At 39.9% G+C, this 18,162-nt stretch overlaps 1 protein-coding gene across 10 annotated transcripts in view; it reads right to left on the minus strand.

Moving 5' to 3' along the window:
• SHLD1 (shieldin complex subunit 1) overlaps positions 1-18,162 on the minus strand; it is a 95,413-nt gene that overhangs the window by 22,391 nt on the left and 54,860 nt on the right. The window contains exon 3 of one of the 10 annotated variants that reach the window (XM_057502754.1): positions 675-7,819. The exons of 8 other annotated variants lie outside the window; for them this stretch is intronic. In XM_057502754.1, coding sequence (XP_057358737.1) covers positions 7,653-7,819 — 167 coding nt within the window. In that variant the 3' untranslated portion in view covers positions 675-7,652. Of the gene's footprint in view, positions 1-674; positions 7,820-11,124; positions 12,214-18,162 lie in introns of those variants that run through there. One more of the 10 variants, XM_036885128.2, reaches the window with a different exon arrangement.

The raw sequence follows: 18,162 nt of genomic DNA on the forward strand, positions 1-18,162 counted from the left end.
GTGCAGCCTCACAGCTATGTTCAAACCTCAAACCCTGTTCTTCCTGTTATTACAGCCCAGGCTTACAGACCTCCTAACTGGAGACAGTAATGGCTTCCCTAGGGACAGCCTGGGGACACTTTTGTTTCAGTGATTGGAAAGTGCTACTTGCATTTAGTGAGCGGGGTCAAGGATGTAAACACCCTATAATGCACAGGACAGTTCTGTACAACATAATTCTTCCCTAAACTGCCAATAGTGCCTCCCACCCCCACTGCCTTAATGGATGGACTCTGGAAGGAGGGGGCAGTGAATGCTGAACCCCACTGCATTCTAATATACCCATTTGCCTTGAACTCCCAAGGCACTCTTGCTGTTGATCCCTGGCTGATGTGCTTCTTGCTGCTACCCATTTGAGCCATGTGTGCCTCCCTTCTCAGACCTTGAGATGACTTATTTTTTCTTATCAAAGGCGCAGGCCTGGTGGTTTATCTAAATTGGGTGGAATTTCCCTTTTTATTTCAATATGCTTTACACATGAACAGAATTTCTTTAGCAAATGACAAAAAGCAAAGGAGGAGGAAGGGGCCTGAGATGGCTGTGCATCTGTGCACTGTTTCAGGGTCCTCTATCTACCAGGGCAAACGTTTGTTATTTTTATGACTAAAGAAAAAGGGATAACATACAGATGTTTGAGGTTTTTATAAACCTAAAAATATTTTTATATCCTTAGGAGTTATTGACGCTAATTTGAGTTCAGTAATGCAAGACAAGCAGTTAGCAGGGAGCCTTTGAGACTAATGATTGCATTTTGAGTGTAGGGGTTTCTTCCAGAAGATCTTCCAGGACTACTTCTGTGGTTGATAAATGCACAGCAGGATTTCATCTCTGTAAAACAGTTTAGCCTCCAACTTTAACAAGTTTCCCCTAAATGGATTTGATATTTAGAATTCTGTCTCCTTCATGCATCAGCATCAATAGCCGCCCACTTGGCCTTGTTTGTCCAGAGTGTCTTTTACTAGCAATTGCTAATTAGGAGGATCTGTGGCTTCAGGGCTGCACAGAGCAGAAAGAAATCTAAGACTTACTTTTAAAAAATATGAAGAATTATCAGAATTTAAGGAAAAAGAAATATGTGGTTCATACCGTCTCCTATGTTGTTCAGAGAAGCTGCCCCCTTTCCAGGCACTGTATGGCACACTCCTAAGTGTGGCCCTGCTGTGTTGGCTTGTCTGATGGAGGCTCCCTGGGTTGATGTGGCTCTAAGAAAGTCATGGATATGGAACAAGGGAATGAGGAGGGTGCATGTCCTGGGCATCAATGGTCACTTATTAGCACACTTTAGATGCACTAACTCATCTTTATGATGGTGGTCAGGCTTCAGAGGCCCTATAGGTTCTCAACATGGGTGACACTACCAATTTTAGTTTATTAGGGGCTGGGGCCTTAAGTCTGGAACCCCACTGTGCCAAGCTATACTTTCCTGCTCCAAATCTCATTTCCTTTTCCTTCATACCCTCTTCTATTCTTCTAACTCCTGCCACCTGATTCCATACTCTGTGGATGAAACTAGGGGTGAATAGGATTACTGGATGAGAAACATTAAGTCCTACGTCCAGCCCCACAGGCCCCATGAAAGTCAGACTGGAGCAATAGCTCTGCATCATTGCCTTGAGAAATCTGGCTTCTTTTCTGATCCTTGAATACACCAAGCAAGCTGCCTCTTCAGAACCTTTGCACTTGCTGTTCCTCTGCATGGAACATACTTTCTCCACATATCTGCATGATTAGTTCCCTCACCTCAAGTCTCTCCTCAGATGTTAGGTTTTTTTTCAGTGAGGCCCTCTGTATTAGTCAGGATGGGCTAGGTTATGCTACATAACGAGCAAGCCCCAAGTCTCAGGGGCATAAAACAACAAAGCATTATTTCTCACTACTTGCAGCTCTGTGTCATACTACAATTACATCTGTATCATCCTTGCCTTTACTCTGGAGCCCAGGCCAAAGGGACAGCTGCAATCTCAACATTACTTGGTGAATGCAGCAGAGGGAAAAAAACAAGGTGATTGAGAAAGCTGTCACCTCTGTTCACTATCATTGGCCAATGCTAAGTCATATGGCCAAGCCTGATTTCAAATGAAGGAGTTGAACAATTCTCCTGCAGGGGAGGCAGAGAGTATTGGTGAACAATAATTCAGTCCACCACCCCCTCCCTGTTACACTATTTAAAATTGCATTTCCCTCACTCTCCTAGACCCTGGCTGTCCTTATCTCCTTGTCTGCTTCATATTTCTGTATAAACCTAATAGCAGTTAATAATACACATGATTTATTTTTTATTGTCCATCTTCTCTTACTCATGGATTTTTGTCTCTCTTGCTACCTGCTGTATCCCCAGGGCCTAAATCAGGGCTAGCACACAGTAGGTATATTAAAAATTTTTTGATGTTTTATTTGATGATTTTCATTTTAAATGAACATATAAATGTGTGTTATTACTAGGATGACCAGTACTCACTAAGGTGACTGGGAGGTTTGCCCTGGACAACCCTAGTTATGTATTGTCTCAATTACTTCTTAACTTCACCCTTTTTCACACTCAAAAGGGCCCTGGATCAGATGATTCATACATATATACATGTACCATGATACACACATAGATAAACTGATATTGGAGGAGTGGGGCAGATACACCTGGGTTAACTAGGAAAATCCCACCACATAGCCCTATGTGCTAGGGGCCTGAGTTTTGATGTTGAAAAGAACCCCAGTCTGTGGTTTAAATAGTAAGGTGTCTACAGACATTTGTTTTTTGCTAAACCATCTATTCTACTGTCTTTTGAGACGATCCTTCACTCCTGTCCCCGCTTTTTACGACTGTTATTTCTCCTTTGGGTTCCTCAATTCACTTTACCCCATCAGCAACGCACTTCCCTTCCTCTTTCTAGTTTCATCTGGCTTTTTCCCACGGCATAATAACACCAGCTTTGGAGTTCTAAGGCACCTTACTTTCTATCTTATTAACAACATAAAATGAATGACACACAAAAAATCAAATCAATAAGCTTAAATCTGCTTTTGCTTGATAGCAACCTGGCCATCCATGGTTCATACACTTTAGAATTTGCAAGTGTTCCTTTAAAGGTTAAAAACCACATACTCAAAAAGGAGGCACAGGGCATGGATATCAAGATACTTAATTCTAATTAACACTTCAAAGGATGGGTGGTCTGGTCAGGTGCTTTTGAAACCACAGTCTAGGTCTGTACTTGTTTACATCTGAAAGCTAAAACTGGATGAATCACCCCGAGGCGAGGTGGCATATGCTGTCACCTTTCATCCTAATGATGAACAGATGCCATGGGCAGAGGACAGGGTCTTCTAAAAGGCAACTGCTAGGAAATGAAATGACTGCTGGAAAAAAAAAGAAATGTGAGTGATCAGTGAAAAGCCCTAAAATTAGGTGCCCAGGGCAATAAGGCCAATTTCTACTATCGAATTTGTAAGCTTGCTTTCTTTCTCCTTGGCATTTTATATTTTTCTTAAGAAATTAAAATGTTCTGAAAATTACAGAGGACTATAATATCCAAATTCACACCACTCCAAATTGACAATTGACATAGTGTCATATTTGTTGTGGGTCTTTTTTTCTTATTAAGGGAAAATTAAACATTTCAATTAAAGTTGACCACATCTACACAGAAATGTATTTCTTCCAACCCCTTTTTATACCTTACAGGTATATGTACCCATAAGCAATACAGTGTTGTTTTGTGCATATGATCATTTTATCTTCAATATACAAAGTTTTGCTTTTTTTCACTCAACTGCTGATTTTTTTCATTCCAGCCATTGTTAATATATGTGAGTCTGCTTTATCCTATTCTAATATAGGAACATACTGTATTATTTGTCATCGTTTCTCTTGCTGATGAACATATAGGTTGTGTCTAATTTTCACTATGACAAATGAGCCTTCAGTGAGTCCCCTGGTAAAACCTCTTTGTGTACTTGTACAAGACTTTCTCTGGAAGTACATCCAGAAGTAGAATTGCTAAGTCAAAGGGAATGTGTATTTTGAATTTCGCTAAATCCTGCCAAATTGCTCTCCAAAGCAGTTGTGGCATTTACACTTCCACCAGAATCGTCTGGGTTTTCCTGTACCTCCAGTTTTGCCAAACCCTGATATTGTCAGACGTTTCAAACGGCATCTCCTTATTTGGGTACATATTACTTGTATGGCTGAGTTGCTTTTCATATACGTACTGGCCATGTGGGTTTCTGTGGATAAAATTGAAACATTTCCAGAATTTCTCGCCTGGCTTTGTAGCATCTGCATATCAACAGGCATTCAGAGGTGTAAACAAGTAGGCTTTAGTGCATTTGCATCTTTCCTCAGGGGTGGAGAAGCATCTCCATATCAATGGGTAATTACCTGGGCAACAGAGGGCTTATCGATACCTGAGAGGTGAGGGGGAGGGCCGGTGTTGTGGCTGCTTGAGCAGGAGAGAGAGATGGGCCGGACTGCAGTTTTGTAAGCAATAAATGGGTTTTAAACTTAATTTCTCCCTTTGACTGATTTTGGTTTTTAGAGTTATTTTGCCCCGGGATTTCCTCTCCCCGAACTTACAGTTTCCTATACTGTGAACTGTCTATTCATATTCTTTACTATTTGTTATTGAGTTCTGTCTTTTTCCTATCTTCTTCTTTAATGGCATACAAAGGGAATGACAAAGAAAATAATATATTTGTCTGACTTTTCCTGGATTAATCTCATGACTGGATTATTCCAGTCTGAAGGGGATAAGAACATGTGAGTGAACAGAAAACTTAGTGAGAAGCCTTGAGCTTTGTTTCTATTTTAGTGACAAATCTTCCCAGGCAAAACAACCTTCACAGTGTGAGCTTATTCCTTCTAAAGAGTGATAACTGTGTTTCTACTCCATGCACCAAGCTACATCCAGGGAAGGGGAGAACATCTGGCTTACTCAGTCCCGTTTACCAAACAAAAAAATTGAGACTTAAGCCCGACTCTCCAGAATCACTTATTGAAGGGATGGATGGCAAACAGAACATGAAAAGGCTACTCTGCTTTTTGATCTTCTGTGGCTAAGGTGATCTAAGCATAATTAGGACCAACGACAGCTTTACATGTTGGCTAAGATGAGCCAGGTAGGTGAGTTTGAGAGCCTCCCTAGATGATTCAGATAAATTAAGTTTGGGAACCACAGGCTTGGATTCTAAAAATGCTTACCAATTCTCTTCTTTACCATGAGACTGAGGCTTATTAGCATGCGGCTTGATTTCAAACAGCTTAGTTCTGCATTTTGTTAAGTTAATAACCAAGTTTAAGGATCAGAACCTGACCCTTTTACATCCAGAAATGCCAATGGGGGATTTTCAGGTTCAACCTGCTCACTTCCCAGATCATAACCTGACAGCGAGAGCTGGAACAAGGACTACCATCCCCTGATGCTGTCCAGGTGCTTCTACACCTGGAGCAGCTCTGAGAGGGAACCACAAGGTCAGGCTGTTGGACAAGGGAACCCAAGGGACAGTCTACTTCAAATAGCCATTTGGGATTAGGAGTTTAACTGTAGCACTTAATGCAATCATTTAAAAATCTTTTTCCCCAAATGGTTGCACACGGGTTGTTGCAGCAGATTTATTTCATACCCTGGCCTAGATAGTAAAGAACATCTGTGAGCAGAAAGGAAAAGCAAATGATTGGGATCTAGGTTGCCATGGCAACACAGCTATTTTGAATACGACTGTTTACCTCCGCAGAGTGAAGTTAAATGTGAGCAGCCAATTAAGATGATGCTTGAAACTTTAACCTAACCTTCCCTGTAAGACAAAAATAAGCACTTGAAAAATTATGCTTGAAGTGTTACTGGAGACATATTTAGCAGGGAGATCATCCCCCCTTGCTGGGGAAGCAGAAATCGCATCCTTGTTCTCAAAGAGGAAAGGGGCTTACTCAGTCTGTCCAAATCCCTAAGAAAGTATTTCCTAATTTTAAGATGAAAAGAGGAACAGAACAGAATTCCTATCAAAACAGAGCCAGTTCTAGTGTTAACATCACAGTAAGACTTTTTGAGACTCAGAGACAAGGAAAGTCTGATGTTTTTCTAAACACAGTATTTTTGTTAGATACATATTTGTGTAAAGAGATTTCAATCCACATCAAATCGATTTTAAATATATCAATGAAGTAACAGATTGAATTATAATAAAAAAATGCACCAGAATGCAAAAAGGTAGCTGAGTGCTCCCCCTTCACTGTAACCACCCTGTGAGTCAAGATCTTATTTTTGAAATGCTGACATTGGTGACAACACATTGGAACTTCTTAGGAGGGTCTTCACTCCCTCTGGAAGCTTCTGAATGTCCTGATTGGTGGCAAATCTCCATCCTCAGAGAACAGAACTATTTTGGAAACTGTCAAGGTGCGTTAGGAGTGAAATTATAAATAATGTAGGTAAGCAAGCAGGGTAACATGGCATGGGGTAAAAAGCAAGGCTTATTTCTCAAAGAAAATTGCTTCTCTTTTATTTCATATACTAGTTCTGAAAGCAGTTTTCACAAATGAATTCCAAAACCAGTTCTGTGCAATGGCAGGCAGCATGGTTTCAATGTGTGTATGCTTTCAAATTTGTTACCTTAAAGGGCAGCACTAATGTAGATTTAAGTTCTGGCCTCTGTTAAAAAGCTCATAGTCATGGATCAGACATCTGAAAGGTTCAGTCCTGACGGACAAGACAATTGTAAGCATGGGCTTTGGATTTAGCAGGCTTGTGTTTGAGTCCTAGCATGACCCTTTAGTGGCTGTGTGACCTTGGGGCAAGTTATTTAACATCTCTGAATCTCCATGTCCTCATCTGTAAAATGGGGATAATTATAGCTCCTACATGGTAGGACTGTTTTAAGAATTAAATAATTTATTAGCATGAAACCTAGCCCACACAGCACTCAATAAATAAAAGCTACTTTATAATTGTTATCATAGTGACAAGAGTGGACCAATAGCAGAGGTGTCGCATAGACAGATGACCCTTGAACAATGAGAGGTATAGGGCTCCCAACCCCATGTAGTCAAAAATTCACATAGAACTTAACTACTAATAGCTTACTGTTGGCAGAAGACTTACTGATAACATAAACAGTCAATTGACATGCATTTTGTATTTTATATGTATTATATACTGTGTTCTTACAATAAAGTAAGCTAGAGAAAAGAAAACATTATTAAGGAAATCACAAGGAAAAGGGAATACATTTATAGTACTATATAGCATTTATTTTAAAAATCTGCATATAATGGACCTGGGCAGTTCAAACCTACATAATTCCCTTGAAGTCAACTGTATTAAAGTATTTGTCACTTAACACCTGGGATTTTGAGAAAGTTGTAAATGTTCCAGTATATCTATTATGCAGTGACAGATGCATAACACAAGGAAAGTCCAGATGGACGAGCATTCATTCCTGACTGGAAGGAACATCACCTTACCAACAGCTACTGCCCCATATTCTGGCCTCAGAGCTGCAGAGATGAGTCATGGTGAACATTACCCATCTCACACCAGCAGGACCGTGACTATGGAGAGGTTCCAAGTGCACGCTCCAACAGAGCAAGCCTGATCCCAGCGTGGGTGGGAACAGCAGGTGCTTCAGTGTGTGGGAGTGTCACACACAGAAGCCCAGGCTGGTGGAGCCCTCCAGCTGTCCCCCAGCATGTCCTCCCACAGCGAACCAGCACCACAGCGTGGGTGGAATTGAAATGACTCAACCTCCAGGGAGCCCAGTGGCAGTGGTGGTTTTTGGAAGGTGATGGAAACTATAAATCAAGCAAAGAGCTTCAGGTTAAAGTTTAGATCACTAAATACATTGAAGAAGGAGAAACAGACTACATTTTTAAAAAGGATTGTAAATTAGGCAGAAAATATCTAGGGTTCACAGAATAGCGCTGGCTGAGTCAAAACTGCAGTGCTGGGCTAAACTTTAAAGGGCAAGATGACACTGGGTAATAGGATGAGAATCGTTATTGGGGATAATTCTCAATCTCCTTCTCTCCCTCTCGCCCCACTCCATTTACAGCTGAATCTGAAGAAAGGCAAAGCTTTGAGCCTTCTTTTCTCTGAAGCAAATAATTTCAGAAATGCAGAAAACTCAGAGAAACTGGAAAAAAGCCATGAATTTAAAAATAGCATAATATAATATAACCTATGCAGAAAAGGCCTATAGACGGCAAAGAAGTAAAAACTGGGCTAACTGAATGACAGAATATATGGGACATAAGGAGTTTAGGATGTACTAGTGTTGAAAATGTTTCTAACATGGATTATTAAGGGCTGGAAGTGGGTGCAAATGGAATTGAATTTCCACCTTTACAAGGATATATCTAGTAGGATTGCAAAGATAGATTTGTATTTTTGACAAAATAACATGGTAGATATTATGAAAATCTTCCCTGTTACAAAACATCTAAAAATGAGGGGTAAAATATTTTTTAAGAATCTTTAAAAATGCATGACTGAGCTGGAATAAAGTAAACAAACACCTTAGAAACCAAAAGCAAAAAAAAGAGTGGGCATTCCAAGGGGTAGTGGAATCCTGAGCTGTTGCCTAGACCTACCACATCAGCTTTAATGGCCACACAGGGTTCAGGACACAAAGTCTAGGGTCATGGCAAGAGAGACTGCTTGAAAAGATATCACAGAATAAAGCTAAGAGTCCTCTTAGAGAGAGGTGAATTCGAAAAAAGAAAAAAAAATTAGCAAAGAGTCTTGCCTTTGGCTCTGGGTGGAGAGAAAAAAAGAAATATCTCTCCTGAGATTTAATACGAGTCATATTTCACATGTGTTTGTGGCCTGAGTTAAGACTATTTTTGTGGACTAAAAAACCCCAAGCCAGGTTTTTATTTTAATATGGTTCCAGATTGATGTGACCTCATATGTTAGAAGAAAGCAAATGCAAATCCTCCTTAGAGGAATGTACTGTCAACCCAACTTCAGAAGAAAACCTGCCCTTCCTTTAACAATACTCACAAAATACACCCTGAAACAAGGAAGGCATCTTTATTGAGAGGGAGTAAACGAAAAGAGCAAGCCTCAGAACGAGAATCACAGGAACCTTAGACATTGGAGTTAATGGTCACAGAATATGAAACAAATATGCTTAATAAGCCAAGGAGATAAAATAAGAACTAGAAAGTTTGAGTAAGGAACAGGAGACTATAAAAAATGAACAGGTAAGTTAGAAAAAGAAATAAAAATAATGGAAAAAATGCAAAACTGTAATAATAAGTATTTATGCCTCAGTAGATGGATAAAACAGAAAATTAGACACCACTGGAAAGACAGAAAATAGAAATCAGATTTGAAGATATTACTTAGAATTTAGCATAGAGAGACAAAAAGGTGGAAAAAAACAACAAAAAAGTGAGAGATATGTAAGTCAAAGTGAGACAGTCTAATATGCATCTAATTGGAATTTCAGAAAGAGGAAATTAAGATATCAGTTGCTTAACTTGCCAAATGAACAAAATGATAAATGTCATAGCTAGATTGCCCTCATATCCAAAGTTCATTCTTTAAGAGTTATTAAAATGGGCAATATTCATACCACCTAGGTCGATTTATGGAGATTTTTGCCTGAAGGCAGAGGAACAAACTGCATAGAATTTTCATGCTTTCTATTCCTTTGGTGATGTGAGTCTGTTTAATTCACTAAGATGGCCCAGCTATCCTTAAAACAGTGTTCCAATGCTAGACTTTGATTCCAAATCACACGATCATCTTAAAAGTGTAGTTTGTGTCTACACTACATTTTGTTTCTGAAAGTTTCATTTGTAATAAACCAGTTATTCAAAATCATTCAACTTCAAAGTTGTTCTAGTTGGTTTTATAAAAAACGTAGATGCTCTTAATGTTTTGCACATGAAATTTTCTCTCTGTAATCAACTATTTCATTTACTTTTCAAATAATTACTAACTTTATCTTCCTAACTCAACTCACATCTGCTGCTTTAGTGGCCTCAACACTGCAACACTCTTTGTGCAGCCACTGGTCCACAGGCAAAGATATCTGCTCTAAACACTCTTTTGGCAAAAAGGGAAACGAATTACTGTTATTCTCTCATGATATTCACTCTCTTTGAAGAGATCACACAAAAGAAGCTGTAGAGTTTAGTTTTAAGAAAGCAGTTAAACTTGGGATTTTCTGTTACCTGAGATCCTCCTTAAATTCATTTCATTTCATATGTAAATTTAACAGTTTTCTTGCATCAATCTAGAAAGGAATACAAAATCGTAGAGGACTATGAAGAAGAAAAAAGAGAAAAATGACCTACTTATTGTAGCTATCCCCAGTGACTAAGTTGTTTTTTTTTTAACTTCTGAATGGCAAAATCTCAGATGCATTTGAAATTTTATCTCCTAAAAGGAGCCAAAAAAACCCCATGCTCACAACAAATCTTTCATGTGCATTTCTGTTTTTCTATATCTTGATTGGATAGTGGTTAATTGGATGTATACATATGTAAAAATTCACCCAGCTGTAACACGTGAGATTTGTATACTTTGCTGTATGAAACTGTATCTCAGTTTAAAACATAGCTAAACACACACACTCCCTGTCTTCAATAAATCTCAGATATGACATAGAAATTAAGTTTCTAAACAAATATTCCCAGGTGGTTTTAATGTCCAGGTTGATAACCACTGGCCCACAGCAGCCGGAACATGTCTTGATTAGAAGAGACATTCAGCAAATATTTGTTTCAATGAATGGGTGGGTGAATGAATGAGTGAACCAGCAAACTAATAAGTACCTATGTTATTCACAGTTGTACATGTACCACTGAGTAAGGCCAGAGAAAACCCTAAGCCTATTAAAAAAAAAAAAAAAGAATGCCAGATGCTCTAAGCATTTTATTTATTTATTTATAATTTATTTATTTATAATGTTTTATTTTGATATCATTAATGTATAATTACTTGAACAACATTATGGTTACTAGACTCCCCCCATTATCATGTCCCCCCCCACATACCCCATTACAGTCACTGTCCATCAGCGTAGTATGATGCTGTAGAATCATTACTTGTCTTCTGTATATATACTGCCTTCCCCAGGACCCCCTCGCTTATTAATTCTCACAACACCCGTATGAGGTAAGTTGACTGTTCTTGGTCTTTAGGAGTAGCCAATGTAAGTTACTTTGGCTACTTTAAGCAGAAAAAGATATTCAGAAGTATAACAGTTCACATTATTTTTGGGAGAGCTGCAGAAACAGACTGCAGGCTGGCATTTTAGGAATTACTCCTCAAATCAATACGCAGAACAGGACAGCTAAAGGGACTGCTTGCTCTATAGCTATTAGAAACACAAAGAATTGGGAGGCTATTACTACAGATGCTGCTCCAAATTAACACAGTCTCTCCTACAATCTGGAAGCTTCCCAATCAGGAAGCTGTCTGTTCAATCAGGAAGCTATCACTATAGTTGCTAGTACCAGATGCCATTATCCATACCAGCTAAAAATGAATGTCCCGTGCCCCATCTCTCTTCCCACATAACCTAGGTCTGAATTCAAAGGTTTATGGGAATGCATTTGATTAAAAAGATCTAATTCACATCCTGAACACTAGCTGCAAGTAATTCTGGAAATGGGAACTTCCACCCTCTGTAAGATAAAAAAATCATGCTAGGAGAAGGTTGGAATAGGCACTGAATGGGTTAACTGATAGACTACACAGATAATGAAACTGAGGCACAGAAATTAAGAAACTTGGTCAAAAACACACAGCAACCAAGTGGCAGGTCCAAGATTCAAAGGCAGGCGCTATGGCCCCAAAGACTAATGAGGCATGTAAGAGAACAGTAATACAGCACACAGGCGAGCTCACGGGAGTGAGGTGTCCAGTTCTAACACACAAACTTCTGTACTCATAAAAAGCAACTTCCAATTTACTGTGCTCACTAATCCTGACATCACCTCTAAAATTTTAAGTCTCATAATTTCACATCTTCAAAATTCAAAAAGGTATTACTAATTTATTTGACCATATTATTTTTGGTGTAGAAAATGTTCTCAACTATTTTGGCAGTGGAGGCGGTGATGGTGTGTTTGAAAAGGTTCTCTCATGAAATAGTGATTGAGGACATACATACCCAGGCTTCAGTAATCACCTCCAACCCCAGCTCTTCATATTAATTCCATGGTACAATCTAAACGAACAGTTAAAAGTAGCCTGAATTTATTTTAGGACTTTCTAATGGAACAACTTACTGATTCCACTTGCATCAAAAAGTTGGGGAAACTATGTTGCATGCAGTAGGATGATGGTTATTTAGACTCTCCTTGGAAAGCTGACCATTATTCGGCTCTTAGGGACTGGAAATCGTGAAGCCAAAGCTTGGTGTGTATCCTCTGTTATCTGAAACTGTATGTCCACACATCCTTAGTACAGTTTGGTCTCTTAGTCTGCCTGTCTTAACTATCTATCAATACCACAGATGTGTTTATCCACCTACCTACCTATCTCCATCTGTCCATCCATCCAACCATTCACCCCCTGCACCTGTAAGAATGACCCAGATAGAAGAATAAAAACATTAAACTGTATCCACAATAAGTATATCAGTAAGTACAGACCAAGGCTAAGAGAAGTGACAAGGACCAGTTTCAAATCCTAGGATAGAAATGTTGAAAGTTCCCCACAAAGGAGAAAGTGTCAGCTATTTTTAAAAGCCTGTAATTTGAACAGAGATCCTTCTGGGGGCAGGGAAAAAAGAAAGTGCTTCATTTGACATGACAAGTTATAAATTGCAAATCTGCCAGTTTGGAACAGGTAAATATTTGCTGAAGATTAAGTACATGGCAAAAGGACATCATTAAATCTAAAGTAATTAAAAAGATCAATTTAGTATCATGTATACTTATTCCATTCTTAATAAGCATACAGCCCCAATAACCATGAGCCTAGTCCAATCTATCTATCTCCATGGTGTAGAAGGAAATAATAAATGTTTTCAGCGTGACTTCCAGCATAATGAGTCTAAGTTAATTACTCCGTGTGCAAGTGAAAATGGATTTGGTTAAACCAATAAGCCTGCCAGCCAAGGACATCAGCCACATGCTGGACTAAATTTCATATTAATCAAATGTACATCAAACTGATCAAACTATATCAGTGACATGTGCACAGAAGAAAGGCTATGTCAAACTTATATTTTAGTTCCTAACTAATTTTTGTTTTCAAAGTAATATATGCTCATAGCTTTAAAAGTCAGATGAGGCTTAAAGTCTTACAATGAACAATAGTTCCCTGCTTCTCCAGCCCCCTTCCTATTCCTGAGTCTGCATTTCAACTTGCTGTTCCTTCTAGTTTTTTTAATCTTATATTTTTATGTGAGCATATATGAAAATGTATCAGCTTTAGACATTTATGTTGGTATCCTTAGGTCTCAGGCACATATGCTCATATGGGCACATGGCCTCAGAGGTCTTCCCCCAGCATCTAAATACAGTTATGTAGTTTTTTTATTAAATCATTATTCAGTGTTTATGTAACTATATAAAGTTGATTTCTGCTAAATGTACAAAGAAGGTTTCCTTTATTGCACAATATTATTGCTTCTGTGGTTAATAGTTATTTCTTTTTTGCATTTGCTTGCTATGCTTTGGCAATATCTCTAACTCTACCCACATCCTCCAAGAGCCTCTCAGTATAATTTTCCACGTGTCAAACTGACAAATAGCCTCTTCATTCTCCAGGTTGCTAACCTCTGAGAGCCCTTGAACCTCCTGTAGCAGTCAGTTTGGTTGCTCTCCAGGCCTGCTCCATGGCTGTTGACTGTGGTCTCCCCTCTCTGTTGGTCTCCTAAATTTCTTGTATTGTTTTCATGATGATTTCCTCTGCTACATTTTCTGTTTTGCTTTCTGCTAACTTCTTTTGCTCTAACATTATCTATTTCTTCAAGTTCTCTATTTCTTATTAGTCTTTATATTTTGTGATGGAGGATTTTTGCAAATACCTGGTGATATTTGGCTGTGAGTTCATAATCTGAGGGTGAGGCATTAAAAAGCGAATTGGAAGTTCTTGCCATGTGTAGGACTTACAGACTGCTGGACTTCATAATAGGGTGATTGTTATTCATTCAGGTTTTCCAACAATGGACCCTCTCGTCTCTGAACTGGCCAGAGAGTCATGGTTGAGGATGCTGTTTTAGACAGGAAGGTTCAGAAAATCCTCTTTGAGGAGGTAGCATTTAATTGGAGCTCTAAATACAATGAGGGAGGAGGCAGTGCGAATACCTGAGGCAGACAGGGTCCAGATGGCAAATGCAAAGTGCCTGAGATGGGAAGGGCTTTAGCAAGGGTGAGGATCATCCACAAGGCCACTGCGGCTAGAGCAGAGTGAGCAACGATGAGACAGGAGGAACAATGTACATTTATAATTTACGGAAACAATTTCACATAGACCTTGTCAGAGACATTAAAAAGCCTAATATTAAAATATTTAATGATATTTTGTAAAAATGAATCTGAATAATTTGTACAGTGTTTGACATCAGTCAAAAAAAAATGCACCATTACGTGTCTGCTTAATCAGGCAGGCTAACAGTTCTGTGAAATTATTTATCCCTGTTTGACTTTGTGAAGATTGTGAAAATAAAAAATCTATACCTCATAAACACTTACACTAGGGACTCTCTGAATAAGATATAAATCTGTACACATGTCTGAGGTAAATCAAAGGAAGCTCATGTTGTTGAGAAAAATCAAAAGCTTAAAAAAAAAACCAAAAAACCATCCAGTTGCCATGGCAACAAGAAAATCATTAGACAGAAAATATAGTTTCCATCTCAAGCATGATCACATTCAGAAGCTGAATATCTTCTGGCCCTGCTTTGGAAGTCTTATTCAACCTTTCTCCAGTCATTTCTGGAGATGGGACAAGGCCTGGGGCCTTTGTTGGAGTGGGGCAACTCTCTAATAAAATGCTCTTTAAGACAGTGACAGTAAATCCAGTGATTCACAGGATGAAGCACAAGGCTATTTATTTTACTTGAAATTATTCTGCAACTTTTCCCATACACCACGATATTGCAGAGAACTTCCACTTAGGAGCTAGATACCAAATGGTTATTGAGAGACTAGAAGGTCACATAACTTGCTGGAGGGTTTCCAAATCCTTCTCCTTGAATTTCTGTAATTTCCAAGAGTGAGTCAGAGCTGACTCTAAACACCATCTGCGCTCCTCCACCAGCCACCCTGCTAAGAGCCCTGCCACTTGCATGCTGCCAAACATGTCCTGACTCTCCCCTCACCAGCTTTCTCCACCAGGAGAACCCACTGCTCCTTGGGGACCCATGCCTGCACCCCTCCTCCATGAAGCTTCCCAGTTCCCCAGGCAGAGCTGGCTGGTCCCAGCCCAGCTCCCACAGTGTTCAGTGGACAATATTCAGCAACTCTTCCATCCTAAAGACAGGCAGTCTGTCCTGCCTGTGTAGTGAGATGCCAATGCCTGGGACAGTGCTGGTTTCAATGGAACTGAGTCTAGGAGAGAAACTGCTACACACAAACCACAGTAACTGGTTTTAGTGAATGAGGCAATATGAATTAATGTACTGCTCTAGCTTTTAATGCAGAAGGACAATTTCGAATCATCACAACACAACTAGAGGGAAGAATCTGGGAAGCTAGAGGGAGGCATCTGTGTCTGGTCCCGGCTCAGGCCCTAGCCGATGAGACTACCGAACTGCTCTCCTTTTCCAAACTGTCTGCAGAATACCATCTGTGTCCTGAGAGATGGTACCAGGTGCCCCACAAAAATGGGGACTCGATTTTCCATGGAGTTCAAGATGGCGGGGTTAAAAACATTTCCAGGTCTTTTTGCTGTAGACTGTGGCACAAGAGCATCTCACCCACAGAGCTGGAGGAGGCTGGAATGATGCAATCCAGGCAAGCGCTACTGAGTGCGCCATGAATGCTAGCTGTTTTTTCCCATTTTTATTACGCTTCTCATCCATCCATATGCGGCAGATTTTTTTCATAAGGATTATAAATGGCTTTCAATTTTTAACAAAGAAAGCTGTTTTACTCAAGAATTGGTTAAATAATAACTTAGCTAGAAGGGTTTGTCATTTTTTTTCCCCTGGATTGTAACAGAAACCATCCCTTCCCTACCTAGTTCTTCCTCTCCATAAACGTTACACAGTGTTAATGTCTCTATCAAAAAAAAATTTTTTTTTACTTTGGAAAGCTATATTTGAAGAAAAGGACTCACACGTTACGAGAACCACTCACTCTGAGGCAGAAGGGCTTTACCATTAACCTTCTTCCTGGTAGACAGCACTGTTCCCAGCCTCCATGAGAAGGCTAGACCTGAATGGGAGTTCCCCATTTGCTTTCCCCAAAACTGAGCACTGCCTTCCTGAAAATGATAACACAAACATCACGTCTATAAACTCAGCCTTGGGTCACAAAGTTGAAGGGAATCAAATGTAAACACATGTGAAGTTTTGTCCCTTCAATGCCAAGGACAGCAGGTGTGTCTTAGATGAATGGGATTCCAGGAGAGAGAATTATAAGGCCACTTCAGCTAACTGAGCATAGGGTTAGACAAAAAGGAAATGATAAAGATGCAAATCCAAACTACATATACCCCTTTTCTCTTTTCTATAACTATGTGGATAACTAGTTTTTCTGTAACTATTCTGTCTCTGTCACTCACCTTCCCCTGCTGCCCCCTCCCCACGTACCCCATAGCAGGTGACTCACTTTCGATGGACTCTGTTCAGAATGGATTATCATTTATAGCAACACAGTTAAGCAGAGGCCTAGAGATACTGCAAATGTCATGTAGCCCCCAGTCAGAGCTGAGCTGAGCAAACAAAACAATGCCCCCATTAAGGGATTTTAAAGGGCAAGGGAAACAGTCTCTCAATGTTACAGGGGCGCTTCTTCTTCTAACCAATGAATAATCTCATTTAAATTAACATCAAATAAATATTTCAGGAACCCAAGAGAAAGTAGGGACACAGCTCAGAGGAGCCTGGAGAAAAAAACTCCTGAAAGTCACAAGTCACAAAGAGACCCATAGGAGGCTATTTTAGGAGGAGAAAGCCAGAGGGCAAACACTGTATGGCACTTGCAGCCTGGAGCATGACAGATGGGGAGCTCCTGTCATGACAAGGGAAACAGGCATGTCAGCCACATAACACTGGGGCAGGGAAGGTGTAAGTCTGGGGAGAGGAAATCCCAGGGCAGAATACCTCTAAAAACCAAAATCAGTCAAAGGGAGAAATAAAGTTTAAAACCCATTTATTGCTTACAAACTGCAGTCCGGGGCCTTCTCTCTTTCCTGCTCCAGCAAAAGCAAAAGCAGCACTACTCCTCACCTCTCAGGTACAGATAAGCCCTCTGTTACCCACTGATATGGAGATGAACTTCTCTCCACCCCTGAGGATATGCAAATGCACTAAAGCCATACTTCCTTCCACCTCGGAATGCCTACTGATATGCAGACGTACTAAAGCCAGGTGAGATATTCTGGAAAAATTACAATTTTACACACAGACCACCCCTCCAGAAATCTCACCTTACAACTTACTCATTCCCCATCTTCCGACCAAACTAATGACATACAGCAGCAACAGCAATAAAATTATGATAATCATCAAGCCAGAGGATCCAGCCTATGCAAATTAAGTAAATGTACTGTACAACACAATCTCTCACTAAACAATAAATATGTTTCTATACTTGTTTACTCATTCCTAACAATTATGCTAGGTCACTCACAAAACTTTTACCAAACATTAGACGAAGTCAAGCCTCTCTTAAAGCATTTTTTTCTTGACAACAGCAATACAATCATGATAATTCTCAAGCCAGAGGATTTAGCTAAGTTCAAAGTCCCATGCAGATTAAGTCTAAAGCTCGTCCATTCCAGCCATCACGTGGCAGCTGCAGCCAAGTGGTGCATCTAGGACACAAGGACTGTAGAAGCAAATAACCATGATCGTGGGGGGCCACTTTGCTGTTATTCCAGGAATACACAAGAGGCCAGCTTCCAGGCCTTTTCCCCAAGGTGCCAGAAGAGCCAGCCATCGCCAGTCCATGTGTCGAAATGTCCAGGCCATGTCCATTTTATTCCTAATTGCTGCACA

This window comes from Manis pentadactyla, chromosome 5 (assembly GCF_030020395.1).
Source record: "Manis pentadactyla isolate mManPen7 chromosome 5, mManPen7.hap1, whole genome shotgun sequence".
Lineage (NCBI taxonomy): Eukaryota > Metazoa > Chordata > Mammalia > Pholidota > Manidae > Manis > Manis pentadactyla.